Here is a 21,598-nt window from a genome sequence, read left to right on the forward strand (position 1 = left end):
GTTCGGGTGGTCTGGAGTCAGAGGGCGAACGTGGTCGCGGCAAGGACTGAGACCCGAGTCACTTCTCACAGGCATCCCTTCCTCGCCCGGGCCGGGCCCTGCCCCATCCTATTTCTCCTGGTTGAGATGGGCTCAGCCAAGAGCGTCCCAGTCACTCCAGCGCGTCCTCCGCCTCACAACAAGCTTCTGGCTCGAGTGGCGGACCCCCGTTCACCCAGCGCCGGCATCCTGCGCACACCCATCCAGGTACTCAGGATCGGGGTGGGGGAGGCAGCGAAACTGTCTGAATTTGGGGGCCTCCGCCTAACCTGATTCTGAGAGAGCTCACTCCCCGCCACCACCCCCCGCCTTATTTTCCACATTCTCAATCCCGGTGAAGTAGGCTGAGTGTCTGAGGGCCTTGGCAATTCTCATCTGGGTGTGGACCTGAGGCTAGAGACCTGGCGGGGAAGAGTGAGGGCCCAGACTTGTTCTAGCCTTTGGTCCTGACAGGTAGAGAGCTCTCCTCAACCAAACCTGCCATCAGGGGAGCAGCTGGAGGGCCCTAAGCAGTCCCAGGACTCAGATCCCCGATCTCCTACCCTTGGCATTGCACGGACACCTATGAAGACCAGCGGAGGTAAGTATTGGGCCCAGGGAATTCTGGTAATGCTGTCACCTAGCATCCTTGGGTGACAGCATTATCAGAAGGGGCCTCCATCCTCCTGCTTTGAACCCATGTCACTCTTTTTTTTTTTTTTGCGGTACGTGGACCTCTCACTGTTGTGGCCTCTCCCGTTGCGGAGCACAGGCTCCGGATGCGCAGGCTCAGCGGCCACGGCTCATGGGCCCAGCCGTTCCGCGGCATGTGGGATCCTCCCGGACCGGGGCACGAACCCGTGTCCCCTGCATCGGCAGGCGGACTCTCAACCACTGCGCCACCAGGGAAGCCCAAGGCTCATGTATCTTATCCTCCTTGCTGAATGCTTTGTAACAGAGAGTCACTATCTCATTTCACTTCTCCCCCCCATAGAGCCCCCAAGCCCACTGGTGAAACAGCTGAGTGACGTATTTGAGACCGAAGACCCCACATTAAGTCTTCCCCCAGAGCCTGTTCTGCCCCTAGAGACACCTTCATCTTCTCCACTGGACTCGCCTCTGGGCACCCGGTTTTCCCTTGAGGATCAGATGCCACCTTGGAGCCAGACTGAGTTCCCCTCCAGGCAGGTGTTTTCCAAAGAGGAAATAGGACATGCCTCGGAAACCACTATGGCCAGCCAGGACTCAGACAAGCCCTTAAGAGACCCCGAGACTCCTCGGTCTTCAGGTACAGAATCTAAGGGCAAGGTATGGGGTAGAGAAATTGGGAGAACACTCTGGGATAATGTCCATGAATGGATGGAGGAGAAATAAACTGTAAACCCCTAATCTTGGCTCCTTGTTTTAACTCCTTACCAACCCTAGGTTCTAAGTGCAGCAGATGGAAACCAAACAGCAAGGTGCTAGGGAGATCTCCTCTCACCATCCTGCAGGATGACAACTCCCCCGGGACTCTGACACCACGACAGGTAAAGGGAGAGAAGGTGAAAGCTATTACTAGGAAATCCAACGTAAAGATGGGAGCCCTTTTCCCCGATCTTCTCTCCCCTGAACAACCTCCCGCCCTCCCTCACCTTGCCCACTGCCTTTCGCAGGGAAAGCGGCCTTCTCCCCCGAGTGAAAATGTTAGGGAACTAAAGGAAGGGGCCGTTTTGGGAACTGGACGACTTCTGAAAACTGGAGGACGAGCATGGGAGCAAGGCCGGGGCCACGACAAGGAAAATCGGCACTTTCCTTTGGTAGAGAACTAGGGCGTGCACGGCCCCAGCACTGGGACTCACCAGGGGCCTCGTGATATTCTGTGTCCTCTCACCCCTTCTTTCCCTGGGAGACCGGAAAGGCTCGTTTTCTTCAACTCCCCCTACACTACCAACTCTGGGACTGAGCTTCCTTGGCTTTCTTTGTGTCTTATGTGTTTCTGTATATTAAAGCAAGTGATTTTAAATGATTTTTTTTTTATCGGAGTATAGTTGCTTTACAATGTTGTGTTAGTTTCTGCTGTACAGCAAAGTGAATCAGCTATACGTATACATATATCCCCTCTTTTTTGGATTTCCTTCCCGTTTAAGTCACCACAGAGCACTGAGTAGAGTTCCCTGTGCTATACAGTAGGTTCTCAGTTGTCTATTTTATGCATAGTAGTGTATATATGTCAATCCCAATCTCCCAATTCATCCCAGCCCCCCTTTGTGTCCATATATTTGTTCTCTATGTCTGTGTCTCTGTTTCTGCTTTGCAAATAGGCTCAGTTGTACCATTTTTCTAGATTCCACATATATGCATTAATATATGATATTTGTTTTTCTCTTTCTGACTTACTTCACTCTGTATGACAGTCTCTAGGTCCATCCACGTCTCTACAAGTGACCCAGTTTCGTTCCTTTTTATGTCTGAGTAATATTCCACTGTGTATATGTACCACATCTTCTTTATCCATTCCTCTGTCAACGGACACTTACGTTGCTTCCACTTCCTGGCTATTGTAAAGAGAGCTGCAGTGAACATTGTGGTACATGACTCTTTTTGAATTATGGTTTTCTCAGGGTATATGCCCAGTAGTGGGATTGCTGGGTCGTTTGGTAGTTCTATTTGTAGTTTTTTAAGGAACCTCCATACCGTTCTCCATAGCCACTGTATCCATTTACATTCCCACTTAAATGATGTTTTTAAGTGTTATACCTAAACCTTGCACTGGGTCTTCTGTATGCAGAAAGGCGGCCCGGGGTGGGGGCGGGGTGTGCTTGTGTTCCACGGCCTGAGCGTCCCCGCACTGACACCTCCAAGCCTCATTTGCGCACCTCCCTTAAATCCTGGTGTTCCCCAGGGCACTGTCCTTAGCCCTTTCCTCTTGCTGTCCCTGGGTGTTCACTTCTAGGCCTTCATCTGTTACTCATCTGTATTCTGGTGACATCCAGGTCTCTCTCCCTAACCCTGATCTTCATCCAGCTGCCCCAGAGGAACTTCAGAGCTTGTCTAAAGTTGAATTTGTGATCTTCCCCCCCACAGTTATTCGTCCTCCCCTATTCTCTCTCCAAGTGAATGACAGCACTATCCACCCAGTTGCCAAACCCTAACCTTGGCCATTACCTTGAATCCTTCCCTTTGAATAGCCCATAGCCTAGGCGTTGGTCACTTCTTCCTGGAGATTCTGCATCTTTAATCCCTTCCCCACCCCTTCCCATCCCCCTCTGTCCTATCGCTCTTGCGTTTCTTGCCACCTGCTTCCTACCTTGTTTCCCTCCATTTCCTCCAGGCTTCCCTTCCTCCATTTCATCAACCGACACGGCTGCCAGGGCCACCTTCCCGAGGAGCATCGCTGATCACGTTACTACTCACTCAAAACTCTTCAGTCGTCCCGCATTGCCCGTAGGGTAAAGTCTAGACTTTTTAGCTTTTTTAGGCCTCTTACAATCTGATTCCTTCTCAACACAGCCCTCCTGTACAGACACACACATATGCTCCAAAGGCAGGCGGTGGGGAACCGTTGTGCACAGCCCCCCTCCCAGCCTCCTTCTCCTCCTGCCCCAGCTCAGGCCTTGCCCATGAGGCTTGGGCTCCTGCCTCCACCCTCCTTTCTGCCCACAGCTCTCTGGTACCCAGCCTTTATCACTGCACATGTAATACTTTAGTACTTAAGTGGGACCTGCGTCTGTTTGGAACAGAAGTGGGGTGGGAGGCAAACATCAGAGACACACCAGGGCACTACTTTATTGCCAGTGCTTTAGGAGAGGCGAGAAGGTAGACAAAGGAGAAAGTACGAAGGAGAAGGGGGCCAGGACCCTAGTGGTGCCAGAGCCATAGTCACGGGGCTGAGGGCTCTGCGCCACTCAGGTCTAGACAAAGGTGGCGTCTCTGGGGCGGGGGGGAATCCTAGGGCCTGTGGCCTCCGATGGGAAGCCTGCTAGGCCTGCCAAGGGTGGAGGTCCCGGGGTCCGTTGTCCTTGCTCATTAAGGGAGAAGCTGTCAGGACCATGGAGAGGGGAGGCCGTGGGAGGAGATGGGGCAGTTCCCCACCCATGTCCCTGGTGGTGCCTCCCAGAGGCACGCTCCCCGTACTCCCCACGCCCTCAAAGGGGAAAGCTGGACGGGGAGGGTGACTGCAGGGTAGAAGAGAAAATCTTAAAGAAATCGGGCAGCGGAGAGGGCAGCCGAGTGTCTTCATGGCCTTTTACCTCCCCTCGTCCAGCCTCCTCAGTTCCAGATTTTGAGGAAGCTGTCCCAGGAGCCAGTGGCCACAGCCATCCCATCAGCTGTGACCCCCAGGCAGCTGACCCTGTTGTCGTGGCCAGAGAGGATGCCTGAGGAAAAGGGAGAGGAGTCAGCCTGGCAGGGAGTGTGTGCACACAGGGCCCCTAGGTTAGCTAGGCGAGACATCCAACTGGAAGAGGCAAGAGGATTAGCCCTAAGGGGCGGGCCTTCTATTGAGGCCAGTCTCTCTGTGTAGAACCTGGGGTGGGGGAGGGGAGGGGAGGGACCTGGGAGGGCTGGACATATCAACGTGCCGGGAGAAAGGCAAGGGCACTGGAAAACGGGGAGGGCTTCCAAATGGAGACGTAGGCCCCGAGAGAAGTGACTTGCCCAAGGCCACTCAGAATGTAAGCAGTGGAATTAAGATTTGGATCCTGACTCTCTGGCCCGGTGTTACCTTCACTGGGCACCTGGCCTCTCCCAAGAGAAGAAGCCACACTATCTGATTCAACTTCAGACCAGGCCAGTCCTAGAGAAGCACCCAGGTTGGGGTCAGGGCCATCAGGTCACTCTCCATCCACCTAATTCTGTCACTGCATAGTCCCTGAGATGGCCCTTCCCTTTGGTGGATGCCCCTGAAACCCAGCACTGACTGGACATTCAAGGCCCACAGGTCTGGGGGTGGCCAGGAGGAGCTCTTCCGGTGGGAAGCAGCCATGGCGGGCGCAGTGGAGAAGGGCCCGTTAGAGCAACTTCGCTTTGAGAGAAGGTGGTCCTAGACTGGGAAGCAAGGGGGACTGGCTTCTAGGGGTAGAGCTCAGTTACCCAATACTTAGGGAGCAGTGGTAAGAGGGTCCCCACAAGGGGAGCGAGGTGGCCATGGTGGGCAGGCTCTTACCCACTCGCTCGCACTTCATGGAGTCCCAGACATTGCAGTTGAAGTCGTCGTAGCCCGCAAAGAGCAGGCGGCCGCTGAGGGAGAAGGCCACGGATGTGATGCCGCAGACGATGCTCTCGTGGGAATAGGTGGTCAGCTCCTGGTCTGCCCGCAGGTCAAACAGGCGGCAGGAGGCGTCGTCCGAGCCCGTGCAGATGGCCTCTCCGTTGGGGAAGAACTGCGGGTACAGGTGGCCAGGGGTCAGGACTCAGACCTGGGCAGCCCGCTGCCTTTCCTGCCCTCTCCCTGCTCCTGCCCTGGTGGCTCCAGGCCCAGCTGTTTCCCTCAGCCTCTCTGGCCCCCGCCCCCATCCCTTCCACCGCCAGCACGGTCACTCTTCACCGCTGACGTGTGTCACATGCCAGCTGCAGCCGGGCTCCCTACCCCCTTCCCTGCTCCACAGTATTTCCACGTTGCAGGGGACAGCACGGGGCTGAGGGAGGGTGGGCAGCGTGCCCAGGGCCACACGGTCAGAAGGGCGGAGGCTGTCCCAGACGCCAACGACTACAGTCGGCTGGATCAGCGTGTAAGCACAGGGCCAAGTACAAATGCATATCCTGAATCTCATCGTGAGGACATGTCACATAACCTGATGGAGGGAAAGTCTACAGAAAACTGGCTTGTACTCTTCAAGAATGTCAATGTCACGGAAGACAGAGAAAGGGCACAAACGGTTCCAGTTTAAAAGAAACTGAAAAGACAAGGCAAGGGAATGCGATACCTGTTCCTGGACAGAAAAAAAAACATTGCTATTTTTCAGATAATTGATGAGATTTGAATATAGACTATAGACTGCAGTACTGCGTCGATTTAAATTTCCTGATTTTAAGAATTAGACTGTGACTACGAAAGAGAACGGCCTTGATTTTAGGAAGTACACACCGAAGTATTTAATGGGTAAAGAGGCGTGAGGTCTGCAACTTCCTTTCAAAGAACCGAGGGAAAAAGCTAATGACAAAGCGTGTCTATACCTACATCTAGGTGTGTGTGTGTCTGTGTCCGTCTGTCCGTCTATCCCTCCCTCACTCTACAGAGAGGGAATGATGAAGCAAATGTGGCAGAAAGGTAACTGAATATGGGTGAAGGGTAGATGGGAGCTCTTTTTGTTACTCTTGCAACTTTTCTGTGAGGGAAAATTATTTCAAAGTGGAAAGCTGAAAGGGGCAGGGGCTTCCCTGGTGGCGCAGTAGATCAGAATCCGCCTGCCAATGCAGGGGACACGGGTTCGAGCCCTGGTCCGGGAGGATCCCACATGCCGCGGAGCAACTAGGCCCGTGCGCCACAGCTACTGCGCCTGCGCTCTACAGCCCGCGAGCCACAACTAGAGGAAAGCCTGCACGCAGCAACGAAGACCCAATGCGGCCAAAAATTAATAAATTTTAGAAAAAGAAAAAAAAAAAAGGAAAGGGTCCGGGGGCTGCAGGAGGGGATGAAGTGTGTGTGTTGTAGGCGGAGAGGTGTTCCCGGGAGTCAGAGAACAGAGGGGGCGGGGGTGAGGGGGCTGCTCACGCAGATGGCATTGATGTCCGACTCGTGGCCCGTGAACGTCTGCCGGCAGGTCCCCTCCCGCACGTCCCAGAGCTTGGCGTTGGCATCACAGGCCCCCGAAATGAAGAGTTTGAAGTCAGGGGACACGGCCAGGCTCATGCAGTCCCCCGTGTGTCCCACAAACACAGTCTTCTGCTGCCCGGTCTCGATGTCCCACAGAGCACTGCGGGGTGGGGGGAGGGGAGGGGAGGGGGTCACAGAGAAAGGCCAGCACAGAGGGGCGCCTCCCAAGCCCCAGCACCCACAGCGCTCGGTCCTCACCACGTGGTGTCCCCGGAGCTGGTCACAATGTTGTTGTCGTCCAGGAAGCGGCAGCAGGAGAGATAACCTGGGGGTAGTGAGGACAGTGCCCTGGCCGCCGGCCGCCCCCCGCAGGGCCGGGGCTTCCAGGGACCCTCAGTCTCTCACTCACCTGTGTGAGCAGAGAGCTCCCGGCTGACCTTGACATTGCCCTCCCGGGATTTGAGGCTGTAGATGGAGCACATATTGTCCAGCCCCCCACATGCCACGAAGTTCCCCGACGGGGCGTAGGCACAGGTCATGACCCAGGAGGAGCGCAGCGGGATGGCGTGCACCTGCGGGGGGCGGGGCAGCGGGGGCCTGCGCTGAGCTCCCCGGTGGAGAGCAGAGAAGGGGAGCAGGACGCCCCCAGGAAGGAGGGCGGCAGAGGGGCCGGGAGACAGGGCTGATACCTTGTTGGTGGTGTAGGTGTCCCACACAATCAGCTTCCCGTCTTGCGAGGCACTTACCAGCAGCCTGGGGAGAGAACACTCGTGCCACCCAACTCTCCTTCCTGTGTCCCCCTAACACCCACCCCAGGCCGCCCACACCTCTTAAGCCTCACTTGGAGTCGGTGGCCCAGTGCATGGCGTAGATCTTGGCCAGGTGTCCCCTTAGCGTCCGCCGCGTCCGCATCTGCACTCGTCCCACGACCTCTAGGCCAGACACCAGCTGCAGGAAAGGGAGCATTAAAAATCAGGGTGAGGGGCTTCCCTGGTGGTGCAGTGGTTGGGCGTCCGCCTGCCGATGCAGGGGACACGGGTTCGTGCCCCGGTCCGGGAGGATCCCACATGCCGTGGAGCAGCTGGGCCCGTGAGCCATGGCCGCTGAGCCTGCGCGTCCAGAGCCTGTGCTCCGCAACGGGAGAGGCCACAAAAGTGCGAGGCCCGCATAGAAAAAAAAAAAAAAAAAATCAGGGTGAGGACTTCCCTGGCAGTCCAGTGGTTAAGACTCCATGCTCCCAATACAGGGGGTACGGGTTCGATCCGTGGTGGTCGGGGAACTAAGATCCCGCATAAAAAAAAAAAAAGAAAGAAATCGGGGTGAGCAGGGTGCGTGCCCACGTGTCAAGTGTCAGAGCCACTGATCTGTACAAGTTTCTGTTACATGCCAGGCTCGGGGTCAGGGCCCCAGCCTCAGAGTTAACAGGCCCTGCCCGGCAATGGCTTAGACTGATGCGGAGACAGACACAGGCATGTTGCTAAGGGTTTAACCACCACCTCTCCTGCGTGGGCTGGGGGAGGAGGGGAAGAGGGAGGGGGATTTCCATCGTATAAATAGTACCGGCTTTTGACCAATTCAAGCTGCCATGTGAGACCACCACACACGGACTTGGGAAGAGATGCACACATCTGGATGAACCCAGCTGCTAGGAGACTGCCCTCGCCTACCACTGCTGCATGGCCAGCTCTCCCTGGAACCCAGAGCAGCTCCATGGCCCTGAAACTCCTTCGACCTTCTAGACTTAGGCCGGGGCTCCAGGGTCAAAAGACTTGACTTGCCATTTACTTGCTTTGTTATCTCAGGCAAGTTACTTAACCTCTCTGAGCCTGTTTTCCTCTGAGCCTGTAAAATGAGGTTTATAGCACCTACCTTATGGGGTTGTCGTGAACATGAAATGAAATTATGTATTTAAGCAACTTAGCCCAGTGCCTGGCTCATGTTCAGTAACTGTTTACTCTTATTACTAACATTTAATCCAATCTAAGATGCCACCAACTCTAAGAAGCACGATTCTCACATGGATCACTAAGAAGGAAAAAATGCTGCGAATTATAATTGTAAGGCATCGATTGTTGGATGCATCTCAATTTCCGAGACGTCAAAATGTGAAAAAATGCATCTTAGAACTGACGACTTCAGTATTAGACAGCTAGTACCTAGCGTCGCGAAGGGCTCCTGATTGACAACGCCCTACCCCTCTTCATCCTTGCCACCCCGCGGTGGGGGGTAATCACTCTCGTTTTATGGACAAGGACAGGACAGAGTCCGCCTCCGTAGTCTCCGACTCGGTGCCTGGCCCAGAGCAGACTGACCTCGCAAATGTTTGTTGAATGAATGAATTCATGTCATTCTTCACTCCAAGCACACGCTGTACTAGAGCTTGGGCACCAGGCTGTGGCTGGTCAGGGGGCTCCCGCCCCATCCCCTCCCCTCCCCACTCCTCCCCTCCGGCCCTGTCAGGGGGACAGGAGCTCTCACCTCTGCCAGAGTCATGTCAGCACAGGCTTTCCTGGCATCCTGGGGGGAAAGCAGACATCAGGGGATGGTAAGGGCAGGGTGTCGGTGGGGGTGGGGGTGCGTGGGTGTCTGATGCGGGTGGGTTTGGGGCTCTAGGGTTTGGGGCCGCCTCTCAAATATGAGATCCAAATTCAGGAGGTCTCTGGCGACTTCCAGGTCAGGGGTCTCTTGGGCGTCACTCAAGGGTGACCCCAGCCCTCTTCCCCCGCAGGCCCCACTCCCGCACGGGCCCGGTTCCTTGTTTTCTGGGGTTCCCTGGTGGGAGGGTTCTGGGGTTACTGCAATCTGCGTCTTGAGCTGCTCTGCTTCCTGCCGCAGCTGCTCCATCTCCCCCATGGCGGGCAGCTTGAGGGGTGGCTCCGGCTCCTGCCAGGAACACAGGGTGGGTGTAGGGGGATCCCCACGTCTCTGTCCCTCACACCCCACACCGGACCCCTCACGAAGGCCGGAGCCCACTCCCCAGACGGAACTGACTGGATGGTCTGCACCACTCACCCCGCCCGCCCTCCCCGTGTGGAGTCCCGTGCAGCCGGCCCGGCGCTGGCCCAGCCCTGCCTGCAGCCCCCAGCCCCAGAGGGCACAGCCAGCCCAGCTCCCTCTTACTTGGGCTCTGACTGGACCTCTTTAGGCTTCCAGCTCCGGTTCCCAGGCGTCTCCTCGCTCCCTCAGCTGCGAAGTCCGCCCGTCACCTGCCCCGGCTCTGCTGCCAGGGGAGCTGGCCTGGCCTGGCCCCGACTGGGGGCGGGGGGCAGGGGGGCACTGACAGGGAAGGGTAGGGCCAACGACGTCAGGCAAATGAAGTCAGCTGGCCGGGGTGGGGGGAGAGGACAGGGCGGGAGGCGTGTGGCCTCCGAGAGGCTTGGGCCCAGCCCAGGTTGGGGGGTGGGTGGGTGGCAGCAGGAGTGCAGGACTCCACAGAGAAGCAGCCCCCATGACGAGCCCCGGAGGGAGGAAGGGGTGTGGGTGCTTCCCCGGCCAGTCTCCAGGCAGAGGGCAGAGCATCAGGCCCCATGGGATTAGAGCAAAGCTGTGAGGATTAAGGGCTGGGTTTGGGAGGGGTGCGAAGGAGCAGCACGACCACAGCTCCGGGGCGGGGGGGCAGGCCCTGGCCCCCACCAGTGGCGATGATCTTGGCAGTCAGGGCCTGGCTAGCAACCAGTCCAGGAGCCAGAGAATGAGGGTGAGAGACAGCCCACTGTCAATACCCAAAACTGTGTGCCTTAGCTCCGGGTGGGGCGCGGAGAGGGTTACGGTGAGTACGGGGAGGACTACGGGGGAGGACGTAGGCCGGAGCTGAGATTAGAAGGGACTGATCTGGATAATCCTTCTTCTGGACAAGCCCCAACCAGCTGCCCCCAGGGTCTGATCCCTGGGTAGAGGGGGAAGGTCCGGGGGCTCCAGAGAGGAGGGTGGACAGGCCTGGCCCAGCTCTGGGTGGAGAAAAGAATGGCAAGTGGAGGGCAACCCCATCCCCTGCTCCCATCCGGGGCTGGGCCCACTGCTGGCCCCCAGGACTCACAGGGTCCTGCTGGGGCTGAGAAGGCAAGCACCAGAGGGACGAGGCTGCCCGGAGCCCCAGGCAAGCTCAGAGAGGGAAGACAGGGCTTAGAGCAGGAGGCCCAAGGAGCAGCTGTCAGGGTGAGGGCTCATCTGCACGAGGGCAGCAGGTGGCCGAGAGTTCCCTGACAAATCACAGGCTGGAGAGGCCCTGCCTCTGGGAGGCCCACGATACCTGTCCTCCCTGGCTGGTCACAGCCTCTCCACCCTCCAGCCGCCAGGGAAACTGCTGCGACACACTTGACTGGGCCCCGGCTGAGGGGTCTTCACGATCTTTATTGACGGGCGGCGAGCGGGCAGTGGGGTGACCCTCCCTCTCATCCGCCTCATTTAAAGCAGTCGGGCCCTACCCCCGGCCGTTTCTCTCCACGGCGGCAGCATCACGTCTTCTGTCTGTCCTAGGGCTGGAGGTCCGTCTGCTGGGCCCAGGCCTGGCTCCCCAGGCTAGTCTGTGCAGTGTCCTCTGAGTCCAGGGCTGCACGGCCCGTGTGATCCCCAGGCTGGTGGGCGTGCAGAGATGGAGAGCTCGCTGTTCTGCTCCCGTTACGTGGGGACTTCTTGGGGGTCTTGGCATCAAGGCAGACCCCCCACAAGTCAAGAGGCCACATCCCCAAGGAGCTGGCTCAGCCCCTCACAGCTCCTCTCGGACCCGAGGCGGCTTCCCAGCCTTGTCCCGGACCCGCTGAAGCCTGTGGCTGGGGGGTTCTGGGGCGGGGTCTCTGCTGGGCATTCCTTCTCCCTCCTCCTTCTCTGGCTCCTGCAGTAGCTCTTTGGCTTCGGTCCACTCCTGGGGGGGGCGTGGAGAGGAGGGTCTGGCCTGATCTCCTGCATCCACCCTGCCCCAAGGCCCCTCCCTGGCTCAACTCAGCCCCTGCGCCTTACCCGTCAGCCTGCCCACCCCTCACACGGCTACCCCGCTCGCTCCTCCTCACCTGCTCGCCGTGCTCAGGGGCCCACGTGTGCCACAGCGCCAGGCTGCAGCGCCGCCCCCGCGTCACGGCCCACACACCGTGGGGATTCTCCACGCCGGAGCTGAAGGCCACGAGGCGCCCACAGCGAGGACGGACCTGCGCCTGGCGGGCCACGGCGGATTCAGCTCCAGGGAGGGGCCCTCGGAAAACCTGGCCCTGAGTCCCTGGAGTAGGATGGGGGTAGGGGGCCCAGAGAAGGCAGCTCTCTTGCCCACCACTTCCCCTCCGTAATTCAGGGGCTGTCTGGGGGCAAATGGGAAATGGGCCTCCACTTGGGGAGCACAAGTGCCGGACTGAGGCTAGAGGAGTTGGAGCCAAAGGGAGAAGGGACCTCCATCCGCCCCAGTGCCCTGACTTTTCCTGGCCAACTCTTGGTACCAGGTGTGAAGCCACCTGAAGGCACGAGCCCAGTACCAGACTCTGGGTTCTGGGCATAAGGATCTTGAGGACACTTTTCCACCCCAAAGAGAGCTTGGATTACAGGTGGTGAGCAGAGAAGGAAGTAATTGGATAAGGCAGAGCAACGCACAGTGAAAAAGCACCGCTCCGCTCTTCTACCGATCCTAGCCCCAAGCTTGTACCTGGAATAGGGGCTTGGGGTCCTGTGCTTCACCAGCCCTCCTTTAGGAGGGCCTGGAGGGGCCCCTTGGAGGTCTCCTGGGAGGGGTTAGGAGAGCCCCTGAACACACAAGTGGTGGGAGGCGCTGGGGAGGCCAGGGAAGGAGAGGGCTAAGGCGGCCCCAGCCACTTCCGTGCATTTGCCTCTGGGAATCCTGAGCCCACAGCTGGGCTCCCTGTCCACCCCTCACCCAGCCCCCATTTACCGTGACGGTGAGAGCGTTGGGCTCTGTGAAGAACAGGTCCCCGCCCTGGAAGTCATCGTTGAGGTAGAGGAGCCCGCTGGGGAGGGAGGAAGACAGGAGGCGGTGAGACCCCCGCCCAGGCCCCCCTGCCTGACCCCTGGAGGGCCGCCCACCTGTAGTCTCGGTAGGTGTAGGCCGGGGGCTCCCGCCAGCACTCCCCCGTGTCAGGGTCCAGGACACAGTTGTCTGCGTGCACCGGGTGGCTCAGGTCCATGCGCTGCGCCTGCTCTCCTGGGAAGTGAAGGGGCCTGGTGGGTGCCCCGGTGCCTGCCCACCGACACCCACCCTGCAGCTCCGGGGTCACAGCCGGGCCCCGGCCTGGGCAGGGGAGTCAGTCCTCGTGCAGCGAAGACTGGGACGCACACGGCTGGGGCTGCGGAAGGTGTGCGGTGCGCCAGCCCCGAGGGGCCCCGAGGCTGGGGCGGAGCGGCAGGGTCCCTGGCGGTTACCTTCTATGGCACTACGGCACACCAGGTGGGTGAAGGAGAGGTGCAGGGTCCGGTCCGGGGAGAAGTAGGCCTGTGTCAGGCTCCGCACGCGTTCACTCGCCTCCAGAAGCAGCTGGGCGCCCTGACTGCCCACAGTCCCAGCCCGGGCCAGCTGCCAGCAGAGAAGGAACGGCCGGGAAGGGGGAGGCACTGGAAGGGTGGCCCCTGGCCCCGCCCCACTTCCACTGCCCTCCACCCACGGTTTGGGGGCGCCCGTCCACCCAACTGCTCCATGATGGCAACACGGGCCCCTCGGTCTGGAAGCCTCTCCTCAACCCTGGGCCGAGGACTTGGCTACCCTCGGTCCTGGGAGAGCCCTCCCCAGGAGATGCCCGGCCCTCTTCTCCAGTTCTGGCATCAGGCCAGGGCCCGGGGGCCTCCTCTCACCTGGGCGGCCTTGAGCACCGTGAGCCCCTCGAAGCGTTCGTGGGGAGTGTGTGGGGAGCGGCGGCCCTGATAGCCGGACCTGGCTCCAGACTCAGCCGCGTCCTAAGCAGGGAGGGGGTTGGCTGGGGAGTCACCCTCCCCGGCCCCGGGCTATCGCCCACCTCACTGCCCACAGGGCCACATGGCCTTCCCTCCAACCCTCCCAACTCCCTAGAAGAGGCTAGAAGCTCCCGGAGTTCTCTGAGCTGCTGCCCTTTCCCAGAGAACGACTATCTCTGCGTCTGTGTTGTCACTCCTGGTAAAGATCTGGAACCCCACTCACGGAAGGGACTGTGCACAGAACTCTGGAGAGCTTCCTACAGTGGGGAAGGGGCCCTGAGAGCTGAGGACAGCTGGGGAAGGGGGCAGGAGGGGCTTGATCACTCATCCCGATGGGCCGAGAATAGGGGAGTTTCTCTGAAAAAGGACGCTGGCAGGAGGTTTGACAGTCGGGACAGGTCCTGGCTGACTCAAGGTAGGGACAAGGCATCAGCCAAGGTGTCTCTCCTCCATCCCTTCTCACCTTACATGCTCTTGGAGAATTTAAGGCCCTTGATGCTAAGTCCCAGTTACCCAACTGCCTACATGACTCTTATCTACTGGGGGTCTCCTAGTATCTGAGGGTCCCTTTCCTGACACCTACTGTCTGCTTTTTCTTTCTTTTTTCTATTCTGTCTGCTTTTTGAAACTCAAGGTACCACTATCTAATTACCCCGTATTTAAGCCTCATCTCTGAGATGAGGCTACCGGGCCACTCAAGCCATCTAACCCTCTATTCTTTTATTCATTCATTCATTCAGTAGGCTCTGAGCACCTACTATGTGCCAGGCACTGTTCTAGGCACTGCGGACTCAACTGTGAACATGAAAAGTTCCAGCAGGGTTTATATTTTGAGATAATAAACAAACAAACAAACCAGATCAATTCAGACGGTGATAAGTGTTACATGGAAAATTAAAGCAGGGTTACAACCCCGAGAGTGCCCCGGCAGGGGTCAGGGGACAGCTAAGTGATGAGGTGACATCTACATTGAAACCAAATGATATGAAGGAATAGCTGAGAGAAAAAATGTTCCAGGCAGCAGAAATAGCAAATGCAAAGGTCCTGGGGCCAGAATGAGTTTAGTGTAATCAAGGAACAGAAAGGTCTGATACTTGGGAGTTATCTTTGACTCCATTCTTTCTTCATCTTCCACATAGATTTAGTCCTCAAATTCTCTCTTTGATTTTCTAAATATTTCTCATCCGTCCCCATCTTCATTCCCTTGAAATGAGAACCTAACCTAGGGCAGCGGCCCTCTTGCAATCATCCCAGAAGCTCCCCCTCACTTCCCTCTCCCGCTGCATTCTCCACACTGCCACTAGAGGGAGCTCCCAGCCCTACAGGATGAGGGCTCCAGACCCTGACCTTGGAGGTTCTGCAGGAAGACAAAAGTCCACCCCTCCTTAAATCCTTCAGAAAGCCGTCCACAAATAAAGTCCAAACTCCTTGGTAGGGTACAGAGGCCCTTCCCCATCTCTCCTGGGCCTCCACCCTAAACCGCCTCTGGATAATATACGGCCTGATGTTAATAGCGATAGATCATACTATTTCCACATTCTTCTAAGAGCTTTACCATGTTCTAACTCGTTTAATCCTCACAGCAACCACAGCAACCCTACAACATAACGGCTGCATTTAGCCCCATTTCATAGAGAGGAAACTAGGCTCACAGATGCTAAAATACATTGCCCAAGGTCACACAGGCAATCCCTGCTGGGACTGGCCCATGTTCTTAACTCCTGTGCTCCACTGCGGTTCCCAGAACCCCCCTTGCTCTTCTCCCTTGCAGCCTGACTTTCCTTCCCGCTCTGTTTGGTTAACTCATCCTTAAGATTGAGCTCAAATGCCAGCCCCTCCGGTAAGCCTTCCGTGACTTTGCATCTCCGCGCGGGATCCTAGTTCCCCGACCAGGGATCGAACCCATGCCCCCTGCAGTGGAAGTTTGGAGTCTTAACCACTGGATAGCCAGGGAAGTCCCTGGATGAGTACCCTGTACAGACTTCTTTCATCAAACTCACCACCCACTCCGATTATGTCTCCATGCCTGATTCCTTCTCTATACACTGAGCTCCCAAATGCACGGTCTGTGTTCATCTACCTCTCCCTGGAACCCAGGCATTTCCAGTGTACAGCAGGGTCTCAAAGGGCGTGTGTCAAAGAAACGCTAGCCCAGAGTGAGACTGAAGCTTCATAAAATGGCAGACTCAACCTGGTGAATACAGATCATCCCCCCCAATCTAGGAGGGGATGCGATGATGGAGAAACAGCCTGCATGTCTGCCGAGCCAATAACTGAGCTCTCAGCCAACCAAGGAATCTTCACCTGTGCACTCACCCTTTCTGATGCATTTATGCTTTGTATTTTGTTCTTCCTATCAGTTTCTCGCAAAATCCTTCTGTAAAATGACCAGCCCATGTCAGCTAAGTTAAGAGGAAAAGGAACTTGTCCCCAGCGGGGAGGCAGTGGCAAACACAGTCCCCGCTGGAGAGTCAGGGAGGGCAGGACAGGGCACAGGCCAAGAGCAAGGGGGCAGGCAGCTGTGCCAGCGGGTCCCCAAGTAGCGGCAGTGCCCCCCCCACACAGGTCTTCTCACCTTGGCCAGCTGCAGGAGCACCCCGCACTCGGCTGGGGTGAGCAGCCCGTCTAGCACCGCTCGCTCCGACCCATTCAGCTGCCTCGCGTCCTGGGTCAGGGTTACCCCCTCCAGGAGGAGGACATCTGCCGGGGAGGGACAGGACCGGGGCTGAGGGTCCCCTGAGAGCAGGCCCAGCAGTAGCTGGCAGCCCCCAGCCCCTCCAGAATCCTGTCTCCTGCTGTCCCAGGAACTCACCCTTCCAGTGAGTCAAGGGCTTCGGCTGTGGAGGCTCATGGTCCCACGGCCTCTTCTCCAGATCCTCTCTCAGGGGTGAGAGACATGCTCAGCGGACGCACAGGCCAGACCCATCTTCCCCAGGACCCATCCCTCCCCTTCCAGCTCAGGCCACGCCCCTCCCACCACAAGGCACCTCCTACCTGAGTTTTTCTCTAAGGGCCTCAGGGATGAAAGCTGCTGGGGTCCAGGGATCCTGGGACAGTCAGGAAAAGCGCCATCACCCATCAAGTCCGCCCCTGAATCCCTGACGGTAGACCCTGAGCTACCACATGAAGGTCCTCCTGCTTCCAGAGGGGAAGGTGGAGGTGGAGAAAGCCCTGGACTCGTTGTCGGGAGCCCTGGGCACTGGGCACTGGGCCAAAGTCTGCAATAATAATGATAATAATAACAACAACAACTGACGTAGCACTGTTTGCCAGGTGCTATTCTAAGAGCTTTCTACACGGATGTGGAATTTATCATTTAAAGTTCACAACAGTCTTATCAAACAGGTCGTAGTAATGTGCCCATTTTGCAGTTGAGAGGACTCTGAGACACAGAGACGTAAAGTAACATGCCCAAGATCACACAGCTGATAAGGGACAGAGTTGGGATTTAACCAACGGTTTTCAAACAGGGAGATTTGCCCGTTAGGGGACGTCGCAATGTCTGCGAACAGTTTTGATTGTCATGACTCAGGGAGTGCTAGCGACACCTACTGGGCAGAGGCCGGGTAAGCTGGCCTACACGGTCCTCCGTTGCCTGGACAGCCCCCTTCTCCCAGTTAGGAAGTATCTGGTCCAAAATGGCAATAGTGGCAAACAGGTTGAGGAAGCTGCCTTATGCTGCAGCACCAGCGAGAATAACCTCTGCCCTTTAGTTCCCTCTCACAGCTACAACAAAGAGTAAGAAAAGCAGCCGCAACAGAGCTTTCTGTACTTCGGAGCAAGAGACGTGGCTTCAACAGGGCTGTGAGATAAGTGTGATGTTCCCATTTTACAGGTAAGGAAATTGAGGCCGAGGCAAGTGAAGGTCCAGAGCTTGTTCGTAGCAGAGAGACCAACATTTAGGCCTGCATGACCCCAAGGCCGCCCTTAACTACAGGTGCCTGCCTCTGTCCCTGTGACGCTGGGACACAGAGTCCTCTCCAACCCTCGAAGGGTTATGGAGAAATGGGAAACGCTGTTGGGAACGGATGTGGCACATCCACATAGGGCATTACTGCTGTCCCCCTCCTGGGGGCAGGTGGGGAGCCGTGGGGTCACTCACGGGATCCTTGAAGCTGGCCCCCAGGTGCTCCACGGCATAGTAGAGCTGTCTCTTCTCCCCCAGGGATCGAAGGACGAAGCGCTGGATGTCCTGGAGAAGGGGGACAGCGGGGAGGAGTGGGGGTCAGGGAAGTTAAGGCTGGAGAAGGGCAGGGGAGCCCGCAGGCGCCCTAACCTTGGCTGTGCCCCTCGGCTCAACCCGCCTCCTTCAGCAGCTTCAGGGTGTCGGGGCTCAGACTGGGGGTAGTGTGTGTGTGTGTGTGTGTGTGTGTGTGTGTGTGTTGTGCACATGTGCACTTGTGCCTAGGTGGGGGCAGGCAGGGGTGAGGTTAATGGGAGAGGGCTGGGCTGGTGCTTGGACTCAGAAGTAGAGCCTGCAGTGGAGGGCAGGGAGTGGAGACCGAGCAGATGCTGGACTTGCGGTCGCCTTTGGACAGAACGGGGGGCGGGATCCAGGTGACTTCTCCAGTATATCTGTTTGAGTTCGGGCTACCTCACAGGGTGAGTGTGGAGGGGCTACCTCTCTTGGCCCGAGGCCACGTCTTGGGTCTCCTAGCTGGGCCTGGTACTGGTCCAGAGCCTTCCTGGCAGCCTCATCCTCCGGGTAGAAGAGGAGGACGCTCAGCACATTTTCCACAGCCTGGGACAGATTCCCTACTGGAGACAGAGAATAGCGCGGGGTGGGACCCAGAGACCGGGCACCGCTGTGATCCCTGGGCAGAGGCAAGAAGCCAGGGGGCCAGAGGCAGAGCCGGAGAAGGTGGCCTCCCAGGGCCCCATCCCACCCAGCAGACAGGCTCATCCCGTGCTGCTTTCCAAAGCTTACTGGAACATCCCTGAGCTGTGTGGGCAGAGTTCAGAGGGGAGGAAGAGAGGAGAGAATAAAGGAAGGTGAGAAACAGCAAGGACAGGAGCCCTGTGACCCATCTCCGAGCTTTCCACAACGGCACCAAAGGAGAGCGAGTGTCCTCCTCAGGTGGTGGTCCCCATGGAGCCCTGACCAACTACAGATGCAGAGACAGACGGAGGGAGGGAGGGATGGGGCTCAGGATACCATCAGAGACAAACCTTCACTCTCCCCGTTTCCAACCTCAGTCACCCCCAGGGCTCACCCTTGCCCCACTGACCCTGAGCATGGGCCTCGTGCAGCCGCCTCAGCTGGCTGGGAAGGAAGTCTGGGACAGGGAAGCTGCGACCAGGACGTGTGGCCGTGTCCCCCACACAGCGCTGCCGGCACTGCAGGACCCCTATCCAGTGCCCTGCGGGGGACACACGTGCGCCACTCAGCTTGCGCTGCACCTCCCCGGGCACCGTGAGGCCCCGCGACCCAGCTCCTTACCCGCGATGGCCTCATACAGGCCTCCCTGGCTCCCGGTCCCCTCCGCCTCCTCTTCCGCCCTCTGCTGCTCCTCAGGCCCCTCGCAGCCAGCCCGGCAGCTCTCCACCTGGGCCAGGCTCTCCTGCAGGGCCTCCTCCAGCCAGGGCAGTGCCAGTGCTGCTTCCTGGTGCCCCAGCAGCTCCAGGCCGGTGTCATAGGCTGCCTGCTGGGGAGGGGAGTGGTCAGTCACCTGAAATCCTGGGGCAAGGGTTGCCAGACTAGATAGGGAGGGAGAAAGAAGGGGAGGGGTGTGGGTCTCATTTGGGGCCTGGACTCCAGGTCCCAGGTCACCTTGGGGAATACAGGGTGGGCCTTGGAATCCAAATGTTAGAACGTGGGACTTTGTGAATCTCAGGAAGAAAACTAAGTCCCATCAGGGTCACAGAGGACGGTACCCAGATTTCCAGATGCCCAGCGGACAATGCACAGTCCGGCGAGGTCTGTGTATCCAGCCAGTCAAAGACTGGGGGCGGGATAGGGGTCGTGCTGAGGGTCTCACCCAGTATGGGGGCGTCTCCAGGTCCCGGAAGCTCTGGGGCCGAACCCCGGACATCCGTCTGTACTTAGCCATGTCCTCTCGCATCTGAAGGTGCGTTGGGTTGGCCACAAAGAAGGTGTGCGCTGCGGCTGCTGCCAGGTCCAACTTCTTCAGCTGAGAAGCGGGGAGGATGAGGGAGTCAGCCCTGGGGTAGGGGTGTCACACTCTGCCTCCTCCCCACCCTCCCCACCCCAGACACACCTGGCACTGCCCCAGAGCCTTCTGGAAGACCGGTAGGTGAGAACTGCCCACCACCCAACCTCCAGACCCCCAGTATGTTGGGGCTCTCAGGAGTCTGGTAGCTACGGAAGCGGAAGCGGGGTCTGAAGACTGGAGTGGGTGGGATATGGGCAGAGGGACCTCGTTGGAGAGAAGAAGTGGAAGTGATGGCTAAGTGAGGTGCGGAAGTAGAGGTGACCCGAGCGACCAGCAAAAGCCGCTGGGCTCTAGGACCCTGAGCTGAGGTGTGTGTGACCAGCGCCCCCTTCCCCGGCCACGTAGGCATTATTAGGCAACAGCGACCGCACCAGTAGAGCGCAGTGTCCATTGCCCCTGCCCCGGGACACCGGGCCCCTCAGCCCTGGCCCGCGCCTCCTCCTCTTTCTTTCCCGAAGCTCCCTCCAGCCCCAAGCGAAGGCTCACACTCACCCCCTTACCCGCCCCCATGCTCTCTCTCCAGCGGCGGATCTCAACCCTAATCCTCCCCCTTCATTCCTGGGAAGAGGCGGCTGTCACTCCACGTAGGTCTCAGTTAGACTTTCTAAAACTCCAGGCCCCTGCCCTCCATCTCCGACCTACTTCCACCCCGCCGCATGACACCCATTCCAACTTCGCTCCCACTCTCCCAAGGCTGTCCCTCGGCGGCCTCGATGGGTGTTTGACGCGGTTTGATAGGACGGACTCCAAAGACGAGGTCCTATCCACACAGCCCCACCCGGGTCCGGGCGCTGGCCCGCCGCCCCTCCCGGGAGCTGGAGGAGGACGGCGGCGGGCCCAGGAAGACCCCCGGGGCCCGGGCCGCCGCGCACCTGGTAGTAGGCCCTCTGCAGGTAGTTGTAGGGCTCCCGGCGGCGGAAGGCGTCCTGGAGAGCGCTCCCCACTCGGAGCCGCGCCGCGCCCCCCGGACCCAGCCTCCGCGCCCCGCACTGGGTCAGGCACTCGGCGCGCCGGAGCGCGGCGCGGAGGAGCAGCGGTTCCCAAGCGCCCCGCGCCGCTCCCGGCCCGGAGTCGGGCCCCGGAGAGGCGGGGAGCAGGGCGGGGAACGCGGCCCCCGGCTCGGCCGCGCAGCGCGCCGCGCAGTCCCGCCGCGCGCGGCCCAGCGCCGCCCGGCTCCGCAGCGCCTCCCGCAGCAGGGCCACCGCCGGCGCCCAGGCCCCCGCCGCGTAGGCGCGCAGCCCGTCGGCGTAGAGCAAGTCGGGGGCCTGGGGGGGCGCCCCCGCGGACAGCGGGGCCAGGCCGGGGGGCTCGGGGGACCCCGGGGGAGGCAGCAGCAGCAAGAGCGGCAGCCACCGGAGGAGGCGGAACATCGTGCTTGAGCCGCCGGCCGGCTGCAGGAGGGAACTGCGGGAGCCGCGAGGAAGAGGGAGGAAACGGGGAAGGAAGAGGGAGGGGAAAAGAAGGAGAGAGAGAGAGGAGGGAGGAGAGGAAGAGGGGAGGAATGAGCGGCGCCGACGGGAGCTGATGGGGCCGAGCCCCAGCCCTGGGAGAGGACGCCTGGCAGAAGGTGGAGAACGCGGGCTTTAGGACCAGCGGGGTGGTGTGGACCAAGAAACAGACCGCGGGGAGAGCAGGGCAGACGGCCGGCGGTGGAGCAGGCCTGGTGCTCTGAAGACAGCCTGAGGAGCCTCGTAGGACCCCGGACTCCAGGCGCCGAGGCCCAGCGGGTGGGAAGAGCTCCTGCGGCTGCGTTCTCCTCCACTCTTGGGGTCCAGGAAAAGGAGCGTGG

At 58.9% G+C, this 21,598-nt stretch overlaps 3 protein-coding genes across 4 annotated transcripts; 1 reads left to right on the forward strand and 2 right to left on the reverse strand.

Moving 5' to 3' along the window:
* Positions 1–126: 126 nt before the first annotated feature.
* On the forward strand, positions 127–2,020 carry CDCA3 (cell division cycle associated 3; the record flags this gene model as incomplete). Its single annotated transcript, XM_079714546.1, has 5 exons — positions 127–246; positions 493–619; positions 1,013–1,306; positions 1,444–1,547; positions 1,674–2,020. The coding sequence occupies 5 exons, from the start codon at positions 127–129 to the stop codon at positions 1,827–1,829; spliced, it is 801 nt and encodes a 266-aa protein (XP_079570672.1). The 3' UTR covers positions 1,830–2,020.
* A 2,127-nt stretch (positions 2,021–4,147) lies between these two features.
* Positions 4,148–9,607, reverse strand: GNB3 (G protein subunit beta 3; the record flags this gene model as incomplete). Of its 2 annotated transcripts, none has more annotated exons than XM_079714543.1 (9): positions 4,148–4,376; positions 5,165–5,381; positions 6,713–6,914; positions 7,016–7,079; positions 7,164–7,326; positions 7,444–7,507; positions 7,596–7,702; positions 9,233–9,271; positions 9,551–9,607. In XM_079714543.1, the coding sequence occupies 9 exons, from the start codon at positions 9,605–9,607 to the stop codon at positions 4,270–4,272; spliced, it is 1,020 nt and encodes a 339-aa protein (XP_079570669.1). In that variant the 3' UTR covers positions 4,148–4,269. The 2 variants fall into 2 exon arrangements, with proteins under 2 accessions (XP_079570669.1, XP_079570668.1); XM_079714542.1 differs by having other exon boundaries at positions 7,013–7,079.
* Positions 9,608–11,068: 1,461 nt separating this feature from the next.
* P3H3 (prolyl 3-hydroxylase 3) lies at positions 11,069–21,179 on the reverse strand (the record flags this gene model as incomplete). The annotated part of the gene is made up of 15 exons (XM_079714509.1): positions 11,069–11,615; positions 11,761–11,901; positions 12,624–12,699; positions 12,776–12,893; positions 13,112–13,262; positions 13,538–13,639; positions 16,212–16,336; positions 16,449–16,516; positions 16,631–16,683; positions 17,739–17,828; positions 18,258–18,394; positions 18,865–18,996; positions 19,077–19,278; positions 19,615–19,767; positions 20,682–21,179. The coding sequence occupies 15 exons, from the start codon at positions 21,177–21,179 to the stop codon at positions 11,460–11,462; spliced, it is 2,202 nt and encodes a 733-aa protein (XP_079570635.1). The 3' UTR covers positions 11,069–11,459.
* Between the last annotated feature and the right edge of the window lie 419 nt (positions 21,180–21,598).

The sequence above is a fragment of the Hyperoodon ampullatus genome, assembly GCF_949752795.1.
Source record: "Hyperoodon ampullatus genome assembly, chromosome: 11".
In the NCBI taxonomy this organism is placed as follows: domain Eukaryota; kingdom Metazoa; phylum Chordata; class Mammalia; order Artiodactyla; family Ziphiidae; genus Hyperoodon; species Hyperoodon ampullatus.